Here is a 25,796-nt window from a genome sequence, read left to right on the forward strand (position 1 = left end):
GTAAAAAGGAACTTAGCGAACAAGTATTGAAAGTATTGAAATTGGGTCTAACCTTTGCACCCACATCCAAATTAAATAAATTCGAAACTCATATCCACATAAAAAAATTCGTAACGAACTTAACAATCAAGAGACACTTCATAAAAAATCCAATACAAAGGACACTATCGCAAGGTGCCAATTCCATCCAAGATATCACTCATACACAACTCAAACCCAAATCTTCCTTTTACCCCTATCAGAGTAAGGGAAGTAATTTAGAAGTGTTCGAAAGATCAGTTTTATGTGACCTAGCAAAATTAAAAGTGGATGATAAAAGTAAAACTAAATTCAATATGACAAAAAAAGAAAGAGAGACCTTAACTAATTTACAAAAAGACAAAAATATTACCATTAAACCGGCGGATAAGGGCGGGGGGGTTGTCATTATGGACACATCAAAATATATCACTGAAGCTAACCGCCTACTAAATGACACAGACACATACAAAAAGTTAAAATTAATCCCAATGACCAAAATTAATAAGAATTTACAAGAATTATTAACAAAAGCAAAAGATAATGAATTAATCAATATCAAAGAATTGAATTTTATTTATCAAAAACATCCCAAAATGGCGATGCTGTATTTTTTACCCAAAATTCACAAAACTCTAATTGACCCCCCTGGACGCCCTATTATTTCAGGGATTTCTTCCATTTCTTCTAACCTTTCTCTCTACGTAGACACTCATCTACAGGATTATGTACAGAAATTGCCATCCTATTTAAAAGATACTACATAGGTTCTGAATCTCCTGAAAAACATAGAGTGGCAAGAAAATTATGTTTTAGCTACAAGTGATGTCAGTTCATTATACACCAGTATTCAACATGACAAAGGTCTGGCTGCGATAGACTGGTTCTTAAAGAGTAACAATGAGAAACAATTAAGGCAAAAGAACTTTATTCTAGAATGTATAGAGTTTATCTTAAGGAATAATGTATTTGCTTTCAATGGAAATATCTATATCCAGGTACAGGGTACCGCAATGGGCACAAGGTTTGCTCCCAGCTATGCCAACCTTTTTATGGGTAAATGGGAACACCACTTTATCCAGGGGCATGAGCAGGGAGCAAACCTCGTGCTCTACAAAAGATATATCGACGATATTTTGATTGTATGGAGAGGGACAGAGGAAACCCTAATTTCTTTTTTAGAAGATATGAATAAGAATGAGGCAAATTTGAAATTCACTTATACTATAAGTAAAGAATTGATCACTTTTCTAGACTTGGATATATATGTAGAGAATGGACAAATAGCAACCAAAAATCATTTTAAGCCAATAGACGCCAACAATTATATTCCAACACATAGCTGTCACCTTAAACGTTGGATCGACAACATCCCCAAGGGACAATTTTTAAGAATTAGGCGTAATTGTTCAAAAATCTCAGATTATGATCAACAGGTTAAGATATTGGAAAGTAGATTTTTGGAGAAAGGTTATGAACCAGAAAAATTAGAAATTGATATATCTGAAGTCAGAAATATAGAGAGACAAGATCTTCTCTCAAAGAGAATAAAGAACAAGGATAACAAAAATGACCATTTAACAGTACCATTGGTGACCAATTATAGTTGCCACCATAATCTCTTAAGGAGAATAATATACAAATATTGGCATCTTATCAGATCAGATACAATTATAGGAGATATAATCCCAGATCGTCCAGAAATTATTTTCAGGAAGACAACAAATATTAAGAACATCTTAGCCCCAAGTGACTTCACTAAGAAGGCACAACAACTTAAAACAAAAGATCAAGACTTGATGGGTAATAGATTAAGAGGCTACTACCCTTGCTATAGCTGTAAAGCCTGCGAACACAGCAACAAATGTAAGGAATATATATCTACTAATACCAATAAGAAGTATCATATAAGAGACACCATTAGATGTAGTGATAAAGGGATTATATATTTAATCCAGTGCACTTGTGGGAAGCAATACATAGGGGAGACCACCAGGACCCTAAGAACAAGGATTAGAGAACATCTAAATCATATTGAAAAAGGGGACCAGGATACTAGATTGTACGAACACTTCAGGCTAAAACATAAAAATAATATAAAAGATCTAAAATATTGGGGGATATGTAAGATTAAAAAACCTTGGCGTGGTGGCGACTATGAACGTCTACTATTAAGAAAAGAAGCCGAATATATATATGAAATGGAGACATTATACCCAAAAGGTCTAAACTCAGAGCTAGACCTAGGTCCATTCATTTTAGACTAATACCCCCGGCAATGAAAGTGTAAAAAAACTAGATTAGGTTACAAGACAATAGGGAATACTATTTAGGACCAATAACAGTTTAACAACCAAGTTGTATAATTTTTGATCCTTTAAATACATGAACTATACATTACATCCTAAAAATCACAATATTAATAACAATACTGGTATCACTTTTTTCTCTATTATACATAACTAATATTATGTATCATTATGTGTTTCCAAAAATAGTTGCACAATAGACAGACATAAAGAGCATCAACTTAGATAGACAGTGTTTAGATGTACCCTTAATATTAAGAAATTACAACCATCAAATTAGAGAATCTTTTAGATAACTGTAGAAGTTAAGAATGTTAAAATATGTCAAAATTGACTAAAATAGACTGTTGCACATTAAATATATCAAACACGTCATAGTATAAGAAATTGGGAATGTATGCATAAATTCTAAGTAAGAGAATGACATCAATATGCCTGCTGTTTCTAAAGATGTGGACTATGAGGAAGAATGAACAATAACTATTCCACCTTAAGAGCCACCTATAAATTCCACCTTTATCAAATAAGAAGTTGAAAATGAGGCTTATTTCATTAACCAATGGAAATCCACCAATGCATTTATAAAGAAGGAATCTATCACAACTAAACCATCTTGATAAAGCCACCAAGAGTGGCGAAACGCGTTGATGGTGATACTAAAGAAAGAATAACCAACATTACAAGTTTTTACTACCTACGGGTACGAAGGATTGCAAAGGATACAAGTGGGACTACTTCCACAAGCCGAGCACTCTGCGCAGAGTTAAGAAGTCAAGAGCAAGGATATCGGACGGATCTACTTCACCTAACCTCAGACGTAGCGTGTGATGTCACCAACTAGCCGCAAGCTGTAGAGACACTAGTGCTACCGCAGTAAGGTACGACCGCAGAACAGGTAAGCACTTCAGAGTGTATCAGCCCGGCAGTGTGGTTAGACTAACACGGTCTGAAAAGTAGACTTTTATTTTCAAGAAATCTAACGTACAACACGATTTTGAAAGAACTGGGTATATATAGAAAGATAAAAGCCTCACCAAAACTCTACGATATTTTTCAACAACAGAAACAAAATTTTACTTTCTTAAACTTCTCTCATTTTGAACTTTTATAAGAAACCAACATATAGGTTCAAGAGGGATTCTTATTCAAAATCATTCAATAATTTTTATCGATTTTTTAACCATACGTTTTTTACTTAGTGACCGGTCACCACAGGGTTTTATGTATATGTTTTCAAATTATATGTGCAATAAATTGTATTAATATATTTACCTAAGATTGGTGTTTATTTTTCACTCTGTATTATTTTATGGTATACATTTCCATTTAGAAAGTGCAATATAGTGCAAATCTATACAGTTATACCGCATGCAATCCAGACTATAAATACATAGTGCAGGATACTTTTTTGTTACATACGTATCACTAGTTAAGATCCAGCTGAAACTTGGATCAAGTAGTACGTAGGACTTTTTAGGTCCAATTATCCATACAAGTTTTCACTAACAGCAATGCCAATCTGAATTCTTGTTTTTTGATTTTTATTCTATAGCATCTTATAATTAAGCTATATAGCATTTACACCAAATAAGCTTAGTCATCATTGATCACTATAGTTAAAATTAATATATCCAATTTAGAAGAAACATACTAAACTAATCTATTTTTTGCTCAAATAAACAAATCACCTTTATCCCCGTGCTGTTTATGCGCATTCACACAATTTTTCTACTACTTATAACATTTATTTGGCCTCCTGAATCGTTGCCTTTTATATATTTCAGGTCAGTCTCTGTGCTCACCAGATAACCCCTATTAATATAAAATGTATTGCCCATACACAGCTGGATGGGTACTATGTAGGCAACCTTTCCACACAGTGTGTTCTTAGGCCAAGTAGGAAATAGCAGTAGGCTTTTATCTATTGTAGTCAGCCTTTATGGAACAACAGTTTGCGCTGTCCAGATGGGACATTCTGTTTATATCCTCATGTTTATATTCTTATGCTATCAGAGACTGAATCCTCAGCATTTTGTGATCAGTGACCCAGAATAATATGTTCACCCTTAACTTGTCTAAGTTAGTTTTATATGTGAGTCTAGTAGTGTTACAAGGCTGCCCACACCCCTTGATACATAACTGCACCAAAGTGTAATACAGAGCAAATGATCCTGTATTTCTTATATATCAAATTCCTTTTATATATTTTAAGTATTGGTACTTCACTACCCACGCTACATTACATACATTGTTAGGTAGTAGCCTAGCGTTATATTATACAAAGCTAGCTTTCTAGTGATTTACATGCTCCATGGATTCTGCATATATATATATATATATATATATATATATATATATATATATATATATATATAACTTCCCTCTCTGTTCTAATTTTCTGTTCAAGTGTCCCGTATGATTTGACTTTTATATAACACTGTTAATTCTTCAAGTTATGGTACTTTCTTTTTTTACTAAAATGTAGAGAAAGTTGTTTTGTCACCATGGCCCAAGAGTGGCCTCCGAGATTTAATAGTCCTCCTTCTCCATGTCACACAAAAATGTATAGGCCCAAGAGTGGCCTTTTGTCCAATGGAGAAATCCTACAATGTAAAAATTAGGTTTAATTTCTGTTTGTTTTATACACTTTACAGACACTGTCATGTATCCTGGCATAGCGGACAATATTTTGCATTGATTATTATTTTCTGGTATGTCTTTATCATATTTCTCCTATATGCGCCTGTAATATCTTTCTTGAAACCTCAATAAAAACATTTAATAAAAAATAAAAAAAACAAACAACAGAGTAACCAACTCTGGCTTTCTATAACAAGGGCAGCAATTATGTTAGAAAACAAAGCAAGGACAACCTCACCACTTTCTAACTCCTTAATAGCCACCACTACTCTTACTCGAAAGATTGACATGGACACAGCTAACCCACAATCCTTGCTTGCAGGGAAAAGTACCCATAAAAGGAATAAAATTCTTCAGACACCAGCTTCACATCCTCCATTGACAGAGGCAAAGAGAATGACTGGGGGTTATGGGTAAGAGAAATGACACTTAACAGCTTTGCTGGGGTGCTCTTTGCCTCCTCCTGCTGACCAGGAGTGAATATCCCACTAGTAATTGGAATGATGTTGAAGACCTATTTCAACATAAATCTAGGCAAATAATGAAGTAAAATCAAATAAATTTAATGTTGTGAATTATTTAAAAGATTTCCAGAAAATAATAGAGTCCCATGTAAAAGAGAATACATATGTTATCTTAAAATTATTATTTTAATTATTATCTTTATTTGTAATGTCCCAACAGAATCCACAGTGCTATAGAGGGGATACAGAGAAAGGCAAGGCAAACTTGGGCAGAATGATTACAAAGCCCTGCTCTCTATGAAGCTTAAAAATCTAAGTGGTAGCTGGAGACCAAAATATGAGGTGAAGCTTGTGGAAAGTGCTGACAGGTTATATATTTTACAAAATAGGTCAGTACAAGGATCCTAAGGTTAAAAAAGTAAGTGAAAGGGATTAAGATATTATAAATCTCTTTCATTTACAAAGGATGCACATCTTAATATATTTTAGATCAAACGATTCAATAAATAAATATGCATGGCTTAATACTTTAGAGATAACAAATTTAAATATTTTTTACAAAGTTCTATAAAATATCACCATAAGGAAGAAATGCTTTTAGGAAAACACCTCATTGGTATAGTATATAATAGATCAATTGTGAGGGCCACAAAGAACAGACTGATTGGAATCTTAGTCCTAAAAGATCAAGTTTCTAAGTGTTAATTAATTATTTTCTGATGTGACATACTTTTCAAATGAAAGTGCTGTGCAGTAATAAAGGAAAAGGTATCATTGCAAAATGTCCCCTGTTTGTGTTACATTTACCCTGAGCAATAAGATCTTTTCTAAGCAATGGATAAAGTACAGGCTCGACTCCATCCATCTCTTGGATAATAAGTGTCTTGCCAAAGCGAACTGCCAGCTCCACAGCAGTAATGAAGTTTGCATCCTATGGGGAACAAAAATGGCAATATATATATTATATATAATAAGACACTGAGCAAACTGTACATTGCACACATGTATATGTTAGAGACATTCTGTAAAAATGTGTGCAGTGCATAAACAAGACACTATTTATCTGAAATCACTGTAAAAATACAAACTTATGGTATAATATTTATAGCTCATACTTACTCATTTTTTGTACTTTAAATATATGAACTAGAAACTCAATAAAAGTTTCTAAAAATGATGCATGGGGTAAAAAATTAAATTTAAATAGAAGACTTAATGAGCCATATAAACACATCACAGAGAAGATAGGAGAGAATAGTAATACAAATCATTTATATATATTATATATTAAAACAAGTGGAAATAGATCAGTAGTTGGGCAGTAGCAAGTTAAGAATTAATTTGTGGAGACTTTTCTTTTAATGAAACAGATGTGATGGTGATAAAACCAAGTTAACGGATTTATGAATGCCTGACATACACATAAAGCAATTCATTCAATTACTATGTAATCTGCCATCTAAATCTATATTTCTTGTATCCACTTCAGCAATTAAGTTTTTATAGACATGTTTTAATATTTAAGTGCTAGAAAAAGTATTTTCTGATGCACTGGAGTGACAGTATAGATTTGTCTCCATGAAAATTCATGGGAGAATTAACCAAGTGCTAGGCACTAGAAAACCACACAATAAGTTCATTTTAAAACTGAATGAAAAATTTATTCAAAGTACTTAGCACAAATCTTTTGATAGATTGGATAAATTTAAAATTACGCAAAATTCTGATTTTAGAAAAGGTTGCAAATTAGTTTTCACAATATATGCATGTTCTCACCCAAACCAAAATCACCTTCGCATAAAAAACATAAAATACTAGTACACTGATTCATCAATTTATATAGATCTTCCATACAGCAACAAATGTTTTTACAGAAACAATTTTCCCGTTAGGATAACACCAAATTTGGATTAATTTAGTAAAACAAGGATCTATGAGCCATGACACCTGCAACAAAACATAAGAAATTAGCACTTGCTGCCAGGTAACCATCACTACTATAAAAATCACATAATAGCTATAGGTGACATTAGCCTTCACCGCCGCTGCGCCCCCCCCCCCATTTAAATTATGGATACTATTGGGGAACAGTATGTGTATACTCATCCACTATACAGGCAGTTTTGCCGAGGGTGGTTTCGCTACATAGATGATTTATTCATTGTGTGGCGAGGCCCCCCAGACAAACTGCAGGAACTTCAGCAGGATATTGAGAGAAAATAAAAAATAAATAAATTCAGCACCAAAAGTGATTATCACAAAATGGAATTTCTTGATACAATGGTCATTAAAAGCCATGGGGGACTGAAGACAGATTTGTTTGTATAACCCACTGGTCATAACATACTATTACATGTAGAGTTTTCAGCAGTGTCCCTAAATCTCAGTTGATGTGAGTCAATAGAACAGTCTCTGAAACTTAGCGATAGAGCCGTGGTATGATCAATTTAAAGATACATTTGTCACGAGAGGCTATGATAGACAAGAATAGTTGAACATTGAACAAGAGTTAGCCCCACTTTTGGATCAAAAGGACCTGGTCATGATAGAATGAACTTTTGTAAGTACCTGCAATACTTTGAGTAAAATAATCTTTAGAATAAATAAAATAAATTAGTATTTACTTAAGGAAGCCTGAAATTGAGGAATTCAAGGAGCAATCTATCAAAGGGGAATACTATAGGTAAGAGATTGGTCCATGCATCTTAATACTCTTTTAGATAAAGTCAGAGAGCCATGTTTGGCATACCCAATCATGGTAGTTTTCCCTGTCTTGGGTGTGCACAATGCAATAGTGTTAACAAGGGAGGGGTTATCTCCCACCCCTCTACAAGTAAAAAAAAAATAACATTCCTGGGTACTTCACATGCAATTCCACAAATGTGGAATATATTTTTTAAAAGGTCCAAGTGGGCTTGACAACCCAAAAGATAAAGGACTGTATTTATCTACATAAATCCACCCTTAGAAATAAGACTACTGCCCACCTTCCAGTTCCTACTGTAAGATTTTAATGAATATACAAATTGTTTCTTTATTGTTAAAGAATGGTTAGTGTGTCCTTCTGACTATTTTAACATCAGGCATGATGTAATGCTGAGGTAGTCAGTTACTATTACTAAGGGCTGAGATCATATATGGGTAGAAAGGATTGCTGTGAGTTGCAAAAGCTTACTATAGTTTAGATCACCTTATTTGGAACATGGCCAAAAGTATATTGTCAGCGATCTTAAAGGGTATTTAAGAGGCATGAAAGATGACAGTATTTAGAGTGCCTCTCTGAAAGGGAAAACATCAATTTAAACTCCGTAACTTACGGCCTCTCACAAGAAACAAACGGGGTAATATTCATTTTATGTCTTATTTCTCTGTTAAATTGTTTTTCTGTGTTTAACCTTGTAAACAATAACATGTAATCTTGTTATTTATCTGTTCTTTAATAAATGTGTGATTGTTTATGTTGAAGGGAGTATTGTTATCTGTTCTTGGAGAGTTATATAAATATACAGAAAATTGTATATGAACTGCGTTTGCACAAGGCTGATTATTGATATATACATATATTAATTTTTTGTCGTGAACAGCTTTTAGCATAAGATCCTTTTTGTTTTAAGAGTAAATTCTTACACTACCCATTTCCTGGAAAAGGGACACCAGATCAATCAACTTAAATTTATGGTAATTGATAGTGCCCAAAAAAGGGGAGGCAACAGATTGAGGCATTTACTTCATAAAGAAGCAAAATGGATCTGGCAATTTAACACTAAATACCACAAAGGCTTGAACAGGTAATTGGATTTGCTTCCTTTGATTTAACTGAATTGAGGTTCAGGTAAATAACATGATACAAGATATATAGGTACTTCCTTTATAAAATACTTTTAGGCTTTGGCGTCCTCCCTTTATGGTAGCGGTCTTGCTTGCTGCATTTGTTTTTAGTAGGGTGTTCCAATATGGGCTAGATAGGATGGGGTTAAAAGTGAATTTGATTTTGTTAGGAATATGTTGTCATGAAATTTGCCCTGCCAACTTACTAGAGATTGAACCCCTGTTTTTATGTTTGGTGTATATATTGATGTTGCTCTTACTTTAATAAAGTTTTCCCTGTTTGGAGTATGCTACCTCATCTCTGCTCATCTATTTGTTGTTACTGGATCTATGGAGGGAGATCCGTGAGGTGTAGCACCCCTCATGCATTCATTATGCACTACCGAAAGGAATGAAAAAAGGTCTACTGTTCCTAATTTGCATTGCTGTACTTACTACCTGTTACCACACCAAACAACCAATTTAGCATCCTATTTCTGCAAGAAAGAACTCATGAACCCAAAATCCAAAGCAAATCCAAAGCAACAAGAACCTGAAAACTCCTGAAGAAACAGCAAACATCACAAAAAGGAGCAGGAAAAAACATAATTTATGCTTACCTGATACATTCATTTTTTCATGGTGGTGAGAGCCACAATCCATTACTCCAGGGAATTACTCTTCTCCACCACTAGGAGGAGGCAAACCCCAAGTGCCCTATAAAACCCCTCCCACCTTACACATACCTTAGTCTAATGCACTGGTTTTCAAAACTATCCTCAGGCCTCCCCAACAGGCCAGGTTTTCAGGATTACCTTGGATCAGGGCAGGTAAAATAACCATGTTTACTAATCAGCTGATTATTTTACCTGTGCTCTAGTTCAGATATCCTCAAAATGTGGCCCATTAGGGAGGCCTGAGGACAGGTTTGAAAACCAGTGGTCTAATGTATAGCAAAGCAAAGAGGTAAGAAAAAAATCCATAAAAGGAGGAGGGGAAAAGCATGTGCTCAAGAAAAAACAAACCCCAAAACAACATTAGGGTGGGGTCTTGTGGACACTCACCACCATTAAATAAATTAATTTATCAGGTACACCTTTTCGATAGTGGGTGGAGAGGGGTCTACAGACACTCGGGCAATTGATGGACACCAGCCAGAAGAGTATATTGTCCTTTGAACAAATTCAAAGTAAATTTAAAATCCCAAGCAATCATTACTTTGCATATCTCCAGATTCGGCATTATCTGAACCAAGTAATATACCAGGTCAACTTCTGCTGGGGTCAGTCACACTGGGATTTCTTGTGTTCACTCTTTAAGCAGGGTATAGGACCGATTTCCCCAATATATAAATTGTTAATGGACACTAGGGCGGACAGACTAGTAACCCAGATTACTGACAAGTGGGCAGGTGGAGAATGCCCAGAAATAACAACAGAAACAATAAGACAGAGTTTTTCTAAGGTGCAGAGTGCTACCTTGTCAGCAGTGCTGAGAAACACAAACTAATTCATAGGGCATACATTACACCAGACCGATTATCCAAGTGGGCACTGTCACATCACTTAATGGGTATAAAGTATAGAGCCCCCTGACCTTCACTGAGGCATCTAATGTGGGAATGTCCTAAAGTCAGAAAGTTCTGGGGAATGATAGCCTACTGGTTGGGAAAGAAAAGTAGATGCAGAATAACCCTCACTTGGCCCAAGATTTTAGTGTTGCTTGTGGATAGTGAGACAAATAAACAGACAAAGTTGATAAACAATGTCATAGTGATAGCTAGACACTTGATACTTTCTATGTGGCTTGAGAACTCTCCCCCTACTCTTAATAGGCTAAAAATGAGAATACACCAGCAATTGAGAATAGAACAAGCAGATGTGCAGGGTGACAGACTAACAAATTAAGCATTTTTTCACCAAATGGGAACCTTATATCTTGATGTTACCGGTACACACTCAACGACTAGTTATAGCACCATTCTCAGACTCATTATTCGTAATAGAGGAAAAATTAAGAGGCAAATGGTGAGGAAACAGAGAGGGGAGAGAAAAAGAGGAGAATAGTCTCGGACTATGAGAAGTGGGTATGCGAGACCACAGAACAGAGGAGGATCTCCTCAATTAGAGGGAGACGAAGGGAGCGAAATATAGGGCTCAACAGATTAAAAGTTAGGTAGTGTTGTTAAGTTATGTTTATATATATTGTTTTACTTTATGGTTTGATTTATAAAAAAAAAGGAAATGGCAATTGGATAATCACTTGAATAGAGCAGATGGAGGATAATTGGTGGACCTTAATAAAACTGTCAGGAATGTGAAACAGATAGTTATTCTGCTCTGGAAAACAAACGACTACTGTATACCAATATGCTTGTATTGTGATGTCCGTTGCCTCTGTAATAAAGTATTTAACAAAACAAGCAAATATGTTTTCTTTCGTACAGGTGGTAAGAGTCCACAATCCACTAATATTCAAGCTGTGGAGTCCACGAGTAATAACATAAAGGGAGGGATTTTGTCAGGGAATCAAGAAACCAGAAAGAAATGGAAAGTGAGGGTATAAATAGCAATAAACAAAATAATAAACAACAATAGAGAATATCCAGAAAATAGTCGGTACCAAGCCAGAGGTCAGATGCCAAAGCAGGAGTCCACTTTGTGTTCCATATTCTGACGAAAGGGACAAAAACGATTAGAAGCTTTAGTTTTCCCTCTAGACTTTTTGTCCTGAAGAAGAAAAGCCCCTTTACTTCCAGTAACAGTAGATATTATAGATATAAGTCAGAACCAAACAACTTATTTTCTAAAAGTTAAGATATCATAATCTGGATTTTGACGCCATATCAGCAGACCAGGATTCAAGCCATACGGCTCTCCTGGCAAGGAGACATGCTTTTTACATTAATCTTCATAATTTCAAATACAGCATTACAAATAAAAGAATTGGCGCTCTTAATTAAACCTAAAAGAATCATACTAGCAGAGTAATCAGAATACTGCTCTGATAAGACTATACAACAAGTAAGAAGAATCAGCAGCCACATAAGCAATAGAAATAGCTGGCCTGAGCAAATACCCAGCTTGTAAAAAGGCCCTTCTATGAAAAAACACTCTAATTTTCTATCTAAAGGGTCTTTAAAATAAGTAGTCTTCCAAAGGAATAGTAGTACGTTTAGCCAGAGCGGAAATGGCCTTGTCAACCATGGGAACTTTTTACCACAAATCAATATAAGCAGCAGGTAAAGGATATAACATTTTAAACCTTGCAGGAGTCAATTAATTACCAGGCTTAGACCATTCCCTATCAGAGACAGCATCAGGAATAGGGAAATCCTCAGAGAGATTAACAACAGTCTTAAAAACTGAACCATTACAAGGCTTATAATCAAAAATACATAATACCAAAAATAATTAAGATCTCCGTTAAAAGAAAATGAAAATGTTCAACTTTAAACAAAAAAGAGGAAATATCAGGTTAAAGACCAGATGAAGATCACCAGAAGAAACTTTACCATCTGAAGACATAACAGTATCCCTGGTTTTAGGGCACATAGAACTTGTAGAAGGTAAAATCTGAACTGACCTTTGATGGCAGGATTGCAGCCAACACCTCAGAAACTGCAGCCTTGATAACATTTTTCACAGTAGATGAAACAGCATTAGGTTTATCTGATTACATTAATAATTCTAAACACGAGTTACATAAATTAGCTGAGAAGGCATGTCAGGTTTTTTTTACAATAAGCACAACTAATACCAGTAGAAAGGTATTTGGGGGGGGGGGTGGATGTGTAACTAACGGCACCATGGAGTGGTAACATCTGTTTCCATCTCCTTTGTGGAAGCCTGGCCTGCCTTGTCCTATTACCCACTTTCCATGCACGTAAATTTATTCTTCCAGCAGACATGATCACAATTACACCTGCTTGGAACATTTTCAACCCTTTTGGACAGGTCACATTGCATCTAACACCTATGTGCTATATGTTCTATTTTCTATACATCCCACCACATGGGGCAACCTGATTTTCATCTAGGGCATTATATGCATAGTATGACATCTGGCTTTGTGTATTTTCTCAGTTATCATGTATATTTATATATTTACCTTTTGACCATACTCTAGTCTTCTGCTATTGCATACATGCCCATTGGGTTAACTTATGCCATAACCTGGTTATGAACACATTTATCCGCTTATAGCATTTATGTTATGCTCCATATATACACTTCACAACTAAGTCATATTTGCAGTATCCAATATGTTCTTTTTAGGGAAAATTAGCTGCCATTCTAAGCACCAGCATATAGCCCAATTGCTGTTTTATAAATGATCTTATTAAGCAATAACTAGTGTTAATGTGCTTACCAGTATGATCATTTTATCTTAAGTTAATTACTTATTTGTTTTTCGTTTAAACTTTAACACAAGCATTTGTGTCTACGGACATATAGTGTTGATCACAGTTACCCTGACAACCGTCACTATGACGATTAGATCACACACACTATAAACGGCTTGCAACCACAATCTAACAGGGCACTTTTATAAAATTTGCCACACTTATTCACTATTTTCACTAGATTGTTTCACTAGAAGGATGTCACACTAAGACATTGTATTCGTCTATCGTCAATTTTATTTTTACTTACTATTACCGAAAACCGGAAGTGTTGTATTGGAACTTCCGGTATCGGCTATCACGATGGAACGGATTATGAGTTCCAATCTCGCAATATTGGCGCACTTTTTGGAGAGGCACTAGGTTTGTGTATTTGATTATGTTTGTTCACTATAAAAGAGTTGAATTTTGTCTTTGTTGTATGCTGATGAAGGGGTTGTGAACCGCGAAAACGTTCCATTAAATTGGTTTTGAAAAAGTCCTGAGAGTGCATCTTTTGGTTTATATATATATATATATATATATATATATATATATATATATATATATATATATATATATATATATATATATATAAGTCCTGGACGGTCAATAAAAAAATTCCTATGAGGTGAAAAATGAATCAGAAACCATACCCCATATACATCCCTCTGACAAGTACTCTGAGTGAAAACCAGGCCTCAATATAGACTGAAGAACCCTCTCTGAAGAATCAAATGCACATCTTCATTATTCAACCATCTACAGCGCATAAAAAGTAAAGACTGGGGACTTCCGGGAGGTGGCCATCTTACTGGTCGCACTGAGCTTCAGCTCCTCAAGTTTTCTCCATATTTTATCAATTCTTTGAAGCAGATCTGGTAATATTTTACTTAAAGTAGTGGAGAGACTTGTCTGTTGGTGACCCTATCCGAGATTTAGGGTATTGAATTGTGGCATGGCTAAATTGCCCTCAGTACCGGACTATTCATATTGGGGCCTTCCCCTATAACCGAAGCCTCAACACCGTCCCCACAACTAACTGTCCCTTGAGAGCACAGCTTTCACAAAACAATGGAGAACACTCAGATTTGTATGGCGGAGCTGTCCTTACTCCTGGAAGAACACAGGATCCAACTCTGCAATGCTATAGAACGGGCATTCCGTTCTGAGCCTCTCCAAAGTAAGAAAGTCATGGAGCAGCTACAGGCAGCAGATTCACGCAGCCCTTCTAGGGAAACTAATGCAGAAACAGAGCAGACTATAAGCCCTACTACTTATTATGACAATTGCAACCCTACCTCCGACCCAAGCGTTGCGATAAACCAGCACGCCGTTCAGGCCACAGCCGAAGAACCTGTACCGTACACGCCTGAAGATGTGGCGTTACTGCACCAATCCCCAAATAAGCTGGTTCCAGACATTAATAGTCCTGTGAGAAAACGGATAGAACCGGACAATTTGCCCCACTTGATTGAGCTGGGATATATAGAAGAAGGCATGCTGAGCACGCTAAGTAGAAGCTATCATATGGAGCTACTAAACATGTTTTATAGTGATTTTGGGTTTGGGAGTCTTTGCCTCCTCCTAGTGGTGGAGAAGAGTAATTCCCATTAGTAATAGATTGTGAACCCTCACCACCTGTATGAAAGAAATGTAAACACACATAATAGATTATGACAAGCCTTATCTTTATCACTAAAATTTGAGTGCAAAAAGAGAGCAAAAACATAGACATGACATTTTGAAGGGTTATATAAATAAAAAAAATAAAAAAATAGTATTCCAAAAGATTTCTTATACAATACACAGTAGGTATTATAGAATTTAATCAATTTAGACATACTCAATTTTAAAAATGTTTAAAATATACATGTTTTGATCACATCACCTGTTGATTAATAACTTCTAAACGAGAATCCTTCAAGTGAGTCTTTAACCATTCAGTAGCTTGTGAAGATGGATCAATCAAAAAAGGACATACTTGACTCTGTGGGAAAAAGAATAGTACAATTATTCTTGTGTATATGTTAGGGGTATTTATTTCAGCCTAACTACATGGAAACACATTTCTATTGAATGTTTAAACTGTTTAATATTCTATAAATAGCAAACTGTAACGATGTGCAGGTTAGAGAACCAAACTGACTGCTTTGCTCTATTTCGGACATCCTGAACATCATTTTTAGCAAATTAACTTGTTCATTTCAGAAACTGTTTTTATTTTTGTAACTTCTTTTTTTTTATTAGTACAAATAATACATTTACAGTCCCCAAGTGAGAGCAATATATCTGTAGGAAACCCAATATAAGTGCACAGTGCACATACCAATGACTTATCATGCAAAGTTGTTTGCATTCACTACACAAGGGACTTCCATGCTCCCTGAAATGTCTTGATATTCCAAGACATCAACAGAAGCACTATTTATAATAAATGAACTATTTATAATAAAAAAACTATTTATAATAAATGAAATAGTGTACAAATAGATAAGGAACAAAATAATCTAACCAGATGTTATGCATAAAAAACATGATCTCATGGATCCAGCATATGCTAGTACAATTTCTTTCTGCTAATTGACCTTGTGAATTAAACAAGAAAGAACAGCAGAGAAGAAACATACACTAAGATGAATCTCTATGAGACCACAACTGCATTTATAAGAAAAAAGTAATTGTAGATCATTGAAACAATAAAGGCTGTGTACATGCAGCTGTGTGCGCTCAGTGTGTCCTGCCTTTTCATCTCTGAGCACTCTGCTGCGTCAGGACGTGTAGCTGAGCGCTCAGAGATGAAATATTTGAACTTCAGAAGCGATGCGACGCGGTGCGAAGCAGCTGCATCGCCTCGCGCCGCATCGCTTGCAGTGTGTCACAGCCTTGACTCAAAAACTTTTCAGTCTTTATGTCAACATTGCCATAAAAGTCCCAGAAAAACTTAGAAATATATCACTCCTTTGGAGACTGACTGGAAAAGCATTTTTTTACTATGTCGGATAATAAAACACTAAGGGATAGATTAGGAGTGGATCGGTGGTTTGTGCTCACATTCGAACATTGAAACTGCTCTTGTATTACGAGTAGAAAGTAAAAAGGTTTACGGTCTCGACTTTGTAACGTCGCAAGTGCAATATTCTCCCATAGAATTCAATAGAACAGAAAAAGTTGAAATAAACACCCACAAGTCTCACAAACATGATCTTGGTTATTTAAAAGCGCAACAGAAGAACATAATATTGCAAATTTCATAATCGAATGTTCTGCACATATAAAAATATATTCTATTTAGTTTAAAGAGATATTTATATTTATTGCAGAAATATATATATTTATACCAATATATACTGTATGTATATATAGACAAGGATGTGGTGTTGGTATTTTACTATCCTCTCGTTTCACCTTTCAACAAATACAGCCCTTCTCTTGCCTTAAATTTTCTTCATTTGAAGCACACATGATTCGTTTATTCTCTCCCCTCTCTATACATGTTGCAGTCATATACTGCCCCCCCTGGCTCCTCAACCCAATTTTTAGATCACTTTGCTGCCTGGCTTCCTTATTTCTTTTCCTCAGACACCCCTGCCCTCCTTCTTGGTGACATTAACATGCCTCCCGACAATTCCACTGCCTCCTCTGCAAAACAACTTCTGCAAGTCACTTCCTCTTTTGGCCTGTCACAATGGACTGACTCTCCCACTCAAAAAGATGGTCACTCCCTCAATCTAATTTTCAGCTATCAAAGCATCTCAAATTTCACAAACTCCCCTTTTCCTCTTTTTGACCATCATCTCCTCACTTTCAGCATCACATCCCTCCCTATAACCCCCCCTCCCTCTACCCCTCACACTAAACTTCACAGAAGCACTAAGTCAATAGATCAGCAACAGCTTGCTAGCTCTTTCCAACCTCTCCTCTCTTCCATCCCCTCCTATTCCTGCCCTGACCAATCTATCTGTCACTATAACTCCACCCTTACATCGGTCATTGACAATCTGGCCCCACTTAACATAGTTTAGAAACCACACTCTCATCCTCAGCCCTCTCTGACACTGTACCTACGCAGATGTTCCCGTACTGCTGAGCGACACTGGAGAAAAATCTCGAAGTTCAGCTTACTTTCTTCACTAAAAGTTCATCTAGAACTCCTACTATTCTGGCCTTAATCTTTATAAGCAACAAAACTTCTCTACTCATCTTTCCTCTAACCCAAAATGTCTGTTTTCCATGTTCAATGCTCTTCTCTGCCCACCCCCACCTCCTAATACAACTTCTCTCTCAGCTCAAGATTTTGCCAGCCACTTTAATAACAAAATTGACTCCATCAGATGAAATCAGCTCTCAACATATTACCAATCTCCCATCCCTTCAAAAGCTCACAATCATCCAAAACCCAAATAGTCATAAATTTAGCTCTTTTGCCCCTGTTACAGAGGAAGAAGTTTCTGCCCTTATACTGTCCTCCCACCTCACTACCTGTCCCCTCGTCCCCATCCCCTCACAGTTACTCCCCTCCCTTTCTTCCACCCTTACCCCTATATTCACACACATCTTAAACCTCTCCCTCATCACTGGTATATTTCCCTCATCTCTAAAACATGCACTGGTCACACCTATACTCAAAAAACCTCTCAAACCAACCTCCAACTACAGTCCTATTTCCCTACTCCCTCTTGCCTCAAAGCTCCTTAAAAAACTAGTATATGCATGACTATCCAATTTCCTTACACTAAACTTTCTGCTTGACCTACTGCAATCTGGATTTCGTCCCCATAGAGACAGCAATTGTCAAGGTTACCAACGACCTACTTACAGCAAAATCCAAAGGCCACTTCTCTTTGCTTGTCCTCCTTGATCTGTCTACAGCCTTTGATACTGCTGACCACCCTCTTTTGCTCCAAACCCTCAAATCCTTTGGGATCTGAGACACAGCTCTCTTATGGTTCTTTTCTATCTAACCGTACCTTTAGTGTAGCCTTCTATGGAGCATCCTCTGCCCCGTTAGCACTTTCTGTTGGGGTACCTCAAGGCTCTGTCCTTGGTCCTCTTCTCTTTTCAATCTACACATCATCATTAAATTCCTTAAGAAAGTCCCATGGGATTCAATACCATTTGTATGCCGATGACACCCAAATCTATCTCTCTGCACCAGACCTACCACTTTCCTTACTTACCCGTGTCACTAACTGTCTATCTCATACCTCATCTTGGATGTCCTCTCACTACCTTAAGCTAAATCTCTCCAAAACTGAACTAATTTTCCCCCTTCCTTCAAAATCTCCACCCCCCAATTTTCTATAACTGTTGATAATTCCATAATTACCCCTACCCCGCATGCCTGATGTCTTGGGGTCACACTTGACTCAGACATTTCTTTCACTCCTCACATTCAGTCCTTCGCTAATGCCTGCCGCTTCCACCTTAAAAACATCATTAAAATTAGACATTACCTTACACAAGACACAACTAAGATTTTATTCCACTCTCTCATCCTTTCCTGCCTAGACTATTGCAACTCCGTCCTCTCTGGTCTCCCTAGCTGCTGCCTAGCTCCTTTACAATCCATAATGAATAGCTCTGCCAGGCTCATCTTCCTTACATGTCGCACTTCATCTGGTGCACCTCTCTGCCAATCCCTTCACTGGCTTCCTCTTGCCTCCAGGATTAAACACGAAATCCTCACTCTGACATACAAAGCCCTCAACTGCACTGCTCCCCACTACATTTCAGACCTTGTCTCCAGATACTCTCCCTCTGGTCCCCTTAGCTCTGCTCATAATCTCCTACTCTCCTCCTCTCTTATTACTTCCTCAAATTCTCGTTTACAGGACTTCTCCAGATTGGCTCCTTGCCTCGTTCCACAAGACTCTCCCCTAGTTTTAACAGCTCAAGTGTTCCATAAAGACTCTACTATTCAGGGATGCGTACAACATACACTAACCTTTACAAACTCCATTATTTTCCCCTTAAATCCCTTAGAATGTAAGCCTATAAGCCCAGCTGTTTGTAGATTGCCTTCATAAAAGCCAACTACAACAGTGCAACTCTTGGCACGGCCCTCTACCCATTTGATCCCTATAAATGTTATCTTGTATACCGCCTATGCTTAGAGCGCTATGAAATCGGTTGGCACTCCAAAAATACCAAATAATAATAAAATATATATATATATATATATATATATATATATATATATATATATATATATATATATATACAAACATACATACATAGAGTACTGTGCAAAAGTCTTAGGCAACCATTAGATTTGCTGTTTTAGCAATGGTATAATGACCATATATAATTATTTATCAGTCTTTTTATTAGAATACAACCAGAAAATACAGGATATTTGTATGAAGTATTTAAAAACAGGGGAAAATCAGAAAAAAAAGTTTTTAGTGTTACCTCCCCTTACACTTGAGCAATAACAGTGCCCTGGCTCTCGTAAACCTAAATAGAATGGAACCCTAATTAATGTCATTGCACACCTGTATTTGTCCTATTTCATGTCAAAATGACTGTTATGAAAAAGGTCTATTACACCAGGTTTGTGCAAGACATGCTTGACCATTACATACACAAGAGGTATGAGTTTAATTCATTGGAATATAAACCTGGGTTAGAGAAAGAAAATGTAGAAACGTAATAAGTGACTACACACAAGACAGGGATTTCAACACTTCAATGTATTTATCTATGACTCAAATTAGCCTTGTCAAAGTTAATATTTGGTTTTAATCACAGTGCAATCTTAATCCTGCATATAAGATACAGGCTGGATGTCTGCTAGGAATATAGCCATACAAGTGAACCAAACAAAAAAGTACTCAGAAACGTTATTGCCTTTAAGCCCTAAACATCAAGCATAAACTGTGTGAGCAATTGATAATATGTCATATTACCTTGACCAAACAACACCTCCACTAGAGGATGGCTATGTATATTTGCACAAATCGGCCATCATAGTGATCCATGAGGATCTATGTTTGCGAAAAGAACACTACTCCTATATAGAAGAGTGGCCACAAGCAATTAATATTGCAAACATATCAGATAAAACAATACATGTATATGTATGCAAACACATAAGTAAAGCACTGCTCTATAATGGTAAATGGGGCTAAAGGGTTACTGCACAACACCTATTACAGAGGACACCACTATATTGAAATAGTTATTGGTGCCATGAAATTATAAATATGTAGTAGGATCTATGTGCAGTCCCCAATAACGAGTCCCAAAGTTACCAAATCATACAGTGTGGCAGTAAAAACAGATTGTGCAAACAGAAGTTTCCCATAGCATATAGAAAGTATTCGGTATTGCTAGAGTTGTATAAAAGTCCTGTATAAATAAAGATATCGGATGTAACAACAATGTCCGTTATGGAGCAATTGAATTATAAAACCTTGTGCTCTTCCAAAGGCGATATTACCATAGGACAGTTACCGTCCGAATATATGAACTGTAGGCAGAGTTAGTATGCCATAAACCAGATTTTCCAAGGACTATTTCCGTCCCACGGTAAAGAACAACTCACAACTCCAGGGGAAACATCATTTTAAGCACATGCACGTACACAGAGCGGGTTGCTCTGCCCTAGACACAACAGATCGTTACAGTTTTGCAACAGCCAAGGAGGATTTCAATTTGGCGTAATGTCGATCTCCACGCTACACTCCATCGCTGCATGTGCTTAAAATGATGTTTCCCCTGGAGTTATGAGTTGTTTTTTATTTAGGACGGAAATAGTCCTTGGAAAATCTGGTTTATGGCATACTAACTCTGCCTACAGTTCATATATTCGGACGGTAACTGTCCTATGGTAATATCGCCTTTGGAAGAGCACAAGGTTTTATAATTCAATTGCTCCATAACGGACATTGTTGTTACATCCGATATCTTTATTTATACAGGACTTTTATACAACTCTAGCAATACCGCATACTTTGTATATGCTATGGGAAACTTCTGCTGTTTGCACAATCTGTTTTTACTGCCACACTGTGTATGATTTGGTAACTTTGGGACTCGTTATTGGGGACTGGACATAGATCCTACTACATATTTATAATTTCATGGCACCAATAACTATTTCAATATAGTGGTGTCCTCTGAAATAGGTGTTGTGCAGTAACCCTTTAGTCCCCTTTACCAATATAGAGCAGTGCTTTACTTATGTGTTTGTATACATATACATGTATTGTTTTACCTGATATCTTTGCAATATTAATTGCTTGTGGCCACTCTTCTATATAGGAGTAGTGTTCTTTTCGCAAACATAGATCCTCATGGATCACTATGATGGCCGATTTGTGCAAATATGCACAGCCATCCTCTAGTGGAGGTGTTGTTTGGTCAAGGTAATATGACATATTAGCAATTGCTCACACAGTTTATGCTTGATGTTTATGCTTGATGTTTAGGGCTTAAAGGCAATAATGTTTCTGAGTACTTTTTTTGTTTGGTTCACTTGTATGGCTATATTCGTAGCAGACATCCAGCCTGTATATTATATGCATGATCAAGATTGCACTGTGATTAAAACCAAATATTAACTTTGGCAAGGCTAATTTGAGCCATAAATAAATAAATTGAAGCGCTGAAATCCCTGTCTTGTGTGTAGTCACTTATTACGTTTCTACATTTTCTTTCTCTAACCCAGGTTTATATATAAATGTAAGGGTCTGCACTTCATCCCTTCATATAAGGGTTTTTCCTAAGTCTAATTATGTTACTTAGGTCGTTCAGTAACTAACTTTATCTCTAGCCTTGATTCCCCCCTCATGTTTATATATTAATTCCTTGGAAGCTTGCTAATAAGACCAACTTTTAATAATTCCATTAAAAATACCAAAGATCACACAATTGACAGACATAAAATCATACTTTTGCATCAGCAAGGCCATTCTCAAAGGGAAATCAGCAAACAAACTGGATACTCAAGATGTGGTATTCAAGCTGTTATGAAGAAATTTGAAGAATCAGGAGACGTCAAGGGGAAAAAATGGACTAGAAGGCCAAGAAAACTTTCAAAATCTGATGAGAAGTTTCTCAGAGTTTCTTCTTTGAGAGACTGGAAGAAGTCCAGCAAGGACCTGGTTCAGCATTTGGCAGCTTCATCGGGATTCCAAGTTGAACCTTCTACAGTCCGAAGAAGTGTGATCAGGAATGGTCTTTGTAGAAGGGTAGCAGCCAAGAAACCACTTTTTCAGAAGAGGAACAGGGTGAAAAGGCTAAAATATGCTAAAGATTACAAAGACTGGAATGAAGATCAGTTGAAAAGGAGTATCCACTTGGACGAATCCAAGTTTGACAATGTGGGTCCAATCGTAGACAATATGGGAGAAGAAAAGTTGGAGAGAGATGGAAGAATGTTGCCTTCATTGAAACATGGTGGAAAGTTTGATATGCGAAACAAAATTCAGTACAAGACTGAAAAAAGAATGTACATAAATAGCACTTAACTCAGGTCGGTATGAAATTGTGCATAGCGGTAAATAGAAAAAACCCTTGCATAAAAGGCTGTCTTGCATGTAAACATTAAAACTTAACTTTTATTTTAGAATAGGGCGTTAAAAAAGAGAATATAAATATATATCCAATTAAACACACTGTAACGGAGGAAGCCCCCAAGGCATAGTTATAATAGCAAAGGTCCGATAGCCAGAATAGAAAAACAGGTGTAGTGTCAGGTATTCCAGGGGTAAAGTGTGAAAACAGCCTCCCGTATGTAGAAGTAAGCAGGAGAGTATGTGACAGTAGTCACCTTGAGATTAGTAGTGGATATCTGACACTAATACCCCAGTGCTAGGACTAATGGCACGTACCTATTTGTGGTATGTCCCAATATTGAACAATCCACTTGTGTATGTACTCACATGAATAGAGAAGTATAAAAATGATTATATCACCTTTCCGTTTGACACACAGGTAAGTATGGTAAACTAAGAGTGTGTGTTCATCTGATTTAATAGCCAACATTAGTTTGTACACTCTGGTACAGTGTAGAATAAACCACTTCTCTTAATGGACCCCAGAATTAGAGAATTGGGTTAGGATATATATCACCCTGTGGTATGGGCCACTAAGCAGGTAATATTGTGGGCTTACAAATATTAGATGAGCCCAAATAAGAGGAAATACGTGAAAGTATATAGTCAATAGCCTCTCTATTTAGACAACCATAGCACAAAATGCTTAATAATGTAAAGTTGCCCTCAAGCAGAGCGAAGTGCAAACATTTCTGAGACGATCCAACCTACTCCAAGAAGGAACAAAGTAGTATATCCAACTATACGTTGTCGGTCCTTAAACTTTCATAATTTAGATACAGCATGCAATTTTAAACAACTTTCCAACTGACTTATTATCTAATATGCTTATTCTCTTGGTATCATTTGTTGTATCCTTTATTGCATACCTAGATATGCTCAGGAGCTAGCTGCTGATTGGTGGTTGCACATATATATCTCTTGTCATTTACTATTGTGATGTGTTCAGCTAGCTCCGAGTAGTGCATTGCTGCTACAAAGGATATTAAGAGAATTAAGCAAATTTAATAATAAAAGTAAATTGGACAAGTGTTTAAAATTGTATATTCATATCAGAATCTTGACAGAAAAAACATAATTTATGTAAGAACTTACCTGATAAATTAATTTATTTCATAGTGGCAAGAGTCCATGAACTAGTAACGTATGGGATATACATTCCTACCAGAAGGGAGCAAAGTTTCCCAAACCTCAAATGACTATAAATACACCTCCCACCTCACTCATACCTCAGTTTAACGTATAGCCAAGTTAGTGAGGTGTAAAAGGAGTAAAAAGCATAAAAAGAGAGGAACAGGATAAAGTGCTTTATATATAAAAAAAAAAAATCATAACCCCCCAAAAAAATTGGGTGGGTCTCATGGATTCTTGCCACTATGAAAGAAATTAATTTATCAGATAAGTTCTTACATAAATTATGTTTTTTTCACCTAAGTGGCAAGAGTCCATGAGCTAGGGATAAAATAAAAACAGCTATTTTCGCTGAGAAATAAAATCCAAAAAATAATGAAGTTTTCTTAAAAATGTCAAAAAAACTAAAATCATAGGCACTAGAATCAAACAGACAGCTGCCTGAAGAACCTTTCTACTAATGGCTGCTTCCAAAGAAGCAAACACATCAAAATGATAAAATTTTGTAAATGTATGCAAAGAAGACCAAGTTGCTGCTTTGCAAATTTGATCAACTGAAGCTTCATTCTTGAAAGCCCAAGATATGGCGACTGATCTAGTAGAATGAGCTGTAAAACACTGGGGCAGGGACTGCCCCACCTCCAAATAGGCTTTGTGAATCAAAAGCTTTACCAAGATGCCAAAGAAATGGCAGAGGCTTTCTGACCTTTTCTGGAACCAGAAAAAATAACAAATAGACTAGAAGTCTTTCTGAAATATTTAGTAGCCTCAACATAATATTTCAAAGCTGTTACCACATCCAAAGAATGAAGAGACCTTTTAAGAGAATTCTTAGGATTAGGACACAAGGAAGGAACAATAATTTCCCTATTGATGTTAGAATTCAGAACCTTAGGCAAAAATTTAAACGAAGTCCGCAAAACAGCTTTATCTTGATGGAAAATCAGATAAGGAGACTTGCAAGAGAGAGCAGACAATTCAGAAACTCTTCTAGCAGAAGAGATAGCCAAAATAAATAAAATGTTCCAAGAAAGTAGTTTAGTATCCAAAGAATGCATAGGCTCAAAAGGAGGAGCCTGCAAAATCTTTAAAACCAAATTGAGAATCCAAGGAGGAGAATTGATTAAATAACAGGCTTGATATGAATCAAAGCCTGAACAAAACAGTGAATATCAGGAAGCTTAGCAATCTTTCTATGAAATAAGACAGAAAGAGCAAAGATTTGTCCTTTCAAAGTATTTGAAGACCCACCTTTATCCAAACCATCCTGAAAAAACTGTAAAATCCTAGGAATTTTAAATGAATGCCAAGAATAATCATGAGTGGAACACCATCAATATAGGATTTCCAAACCCTATGATAAATCTTCCTTGAAACAGACTTGCAAGCCTGTATCATAGTGTTAATTACTGAGTCAGAGAAATCTCTATGAACTAAGCATTCAATTTAAATGCCTTCAAATTTAGAGATTTGAGATCCT

At 36.3% G+C, this 25,796-nt stretch overlaps 1 protein-coding gene across 1 annotated transcript in view; it reads right to left on the minus strand.

Annotated features, from left to right (window-relative positions):
• DYNC2H1 (dynein cytoplasmic 2 heavy chain 1) overlaps positions 1-25,796 on the minus strand; it is a 1,178,830-nt gene that overhangs the window by 609,913 nt on the left and 543,121 nt on the right. Inside the window, exons 62-63 of the mRNA XM_053705582.1 lie at positions 15,514-15,612; positions 6,239-6,362 (exon numbers count right to left, since the gene is read on the minus strand). Of these exons, the coding sequence (XP_053561557.1) occupies positions 6,239-6,362; positions 15,514-15,612 (223 nt within the window). The remainder of the gene's footprint in view (positions 1-6,238; positions 6,363-15,513; positions 15,613-25,796) is intronic.

This window comes from Bombina bombina, chromosome 3 (genome assembly GCF_027579735.1).
Source record: "Bombina bombina isolate aBomBom1 chromosome 3, aBomBom1.pri, whole genome shotgun sequence".
NCBI classification, from domain to species: domain Eukaryota; kingdom Metazoa; phylum Chordata; class Amphibia; order Anura; family Bombinatoridae; genus Bombina; species Bombina bombina.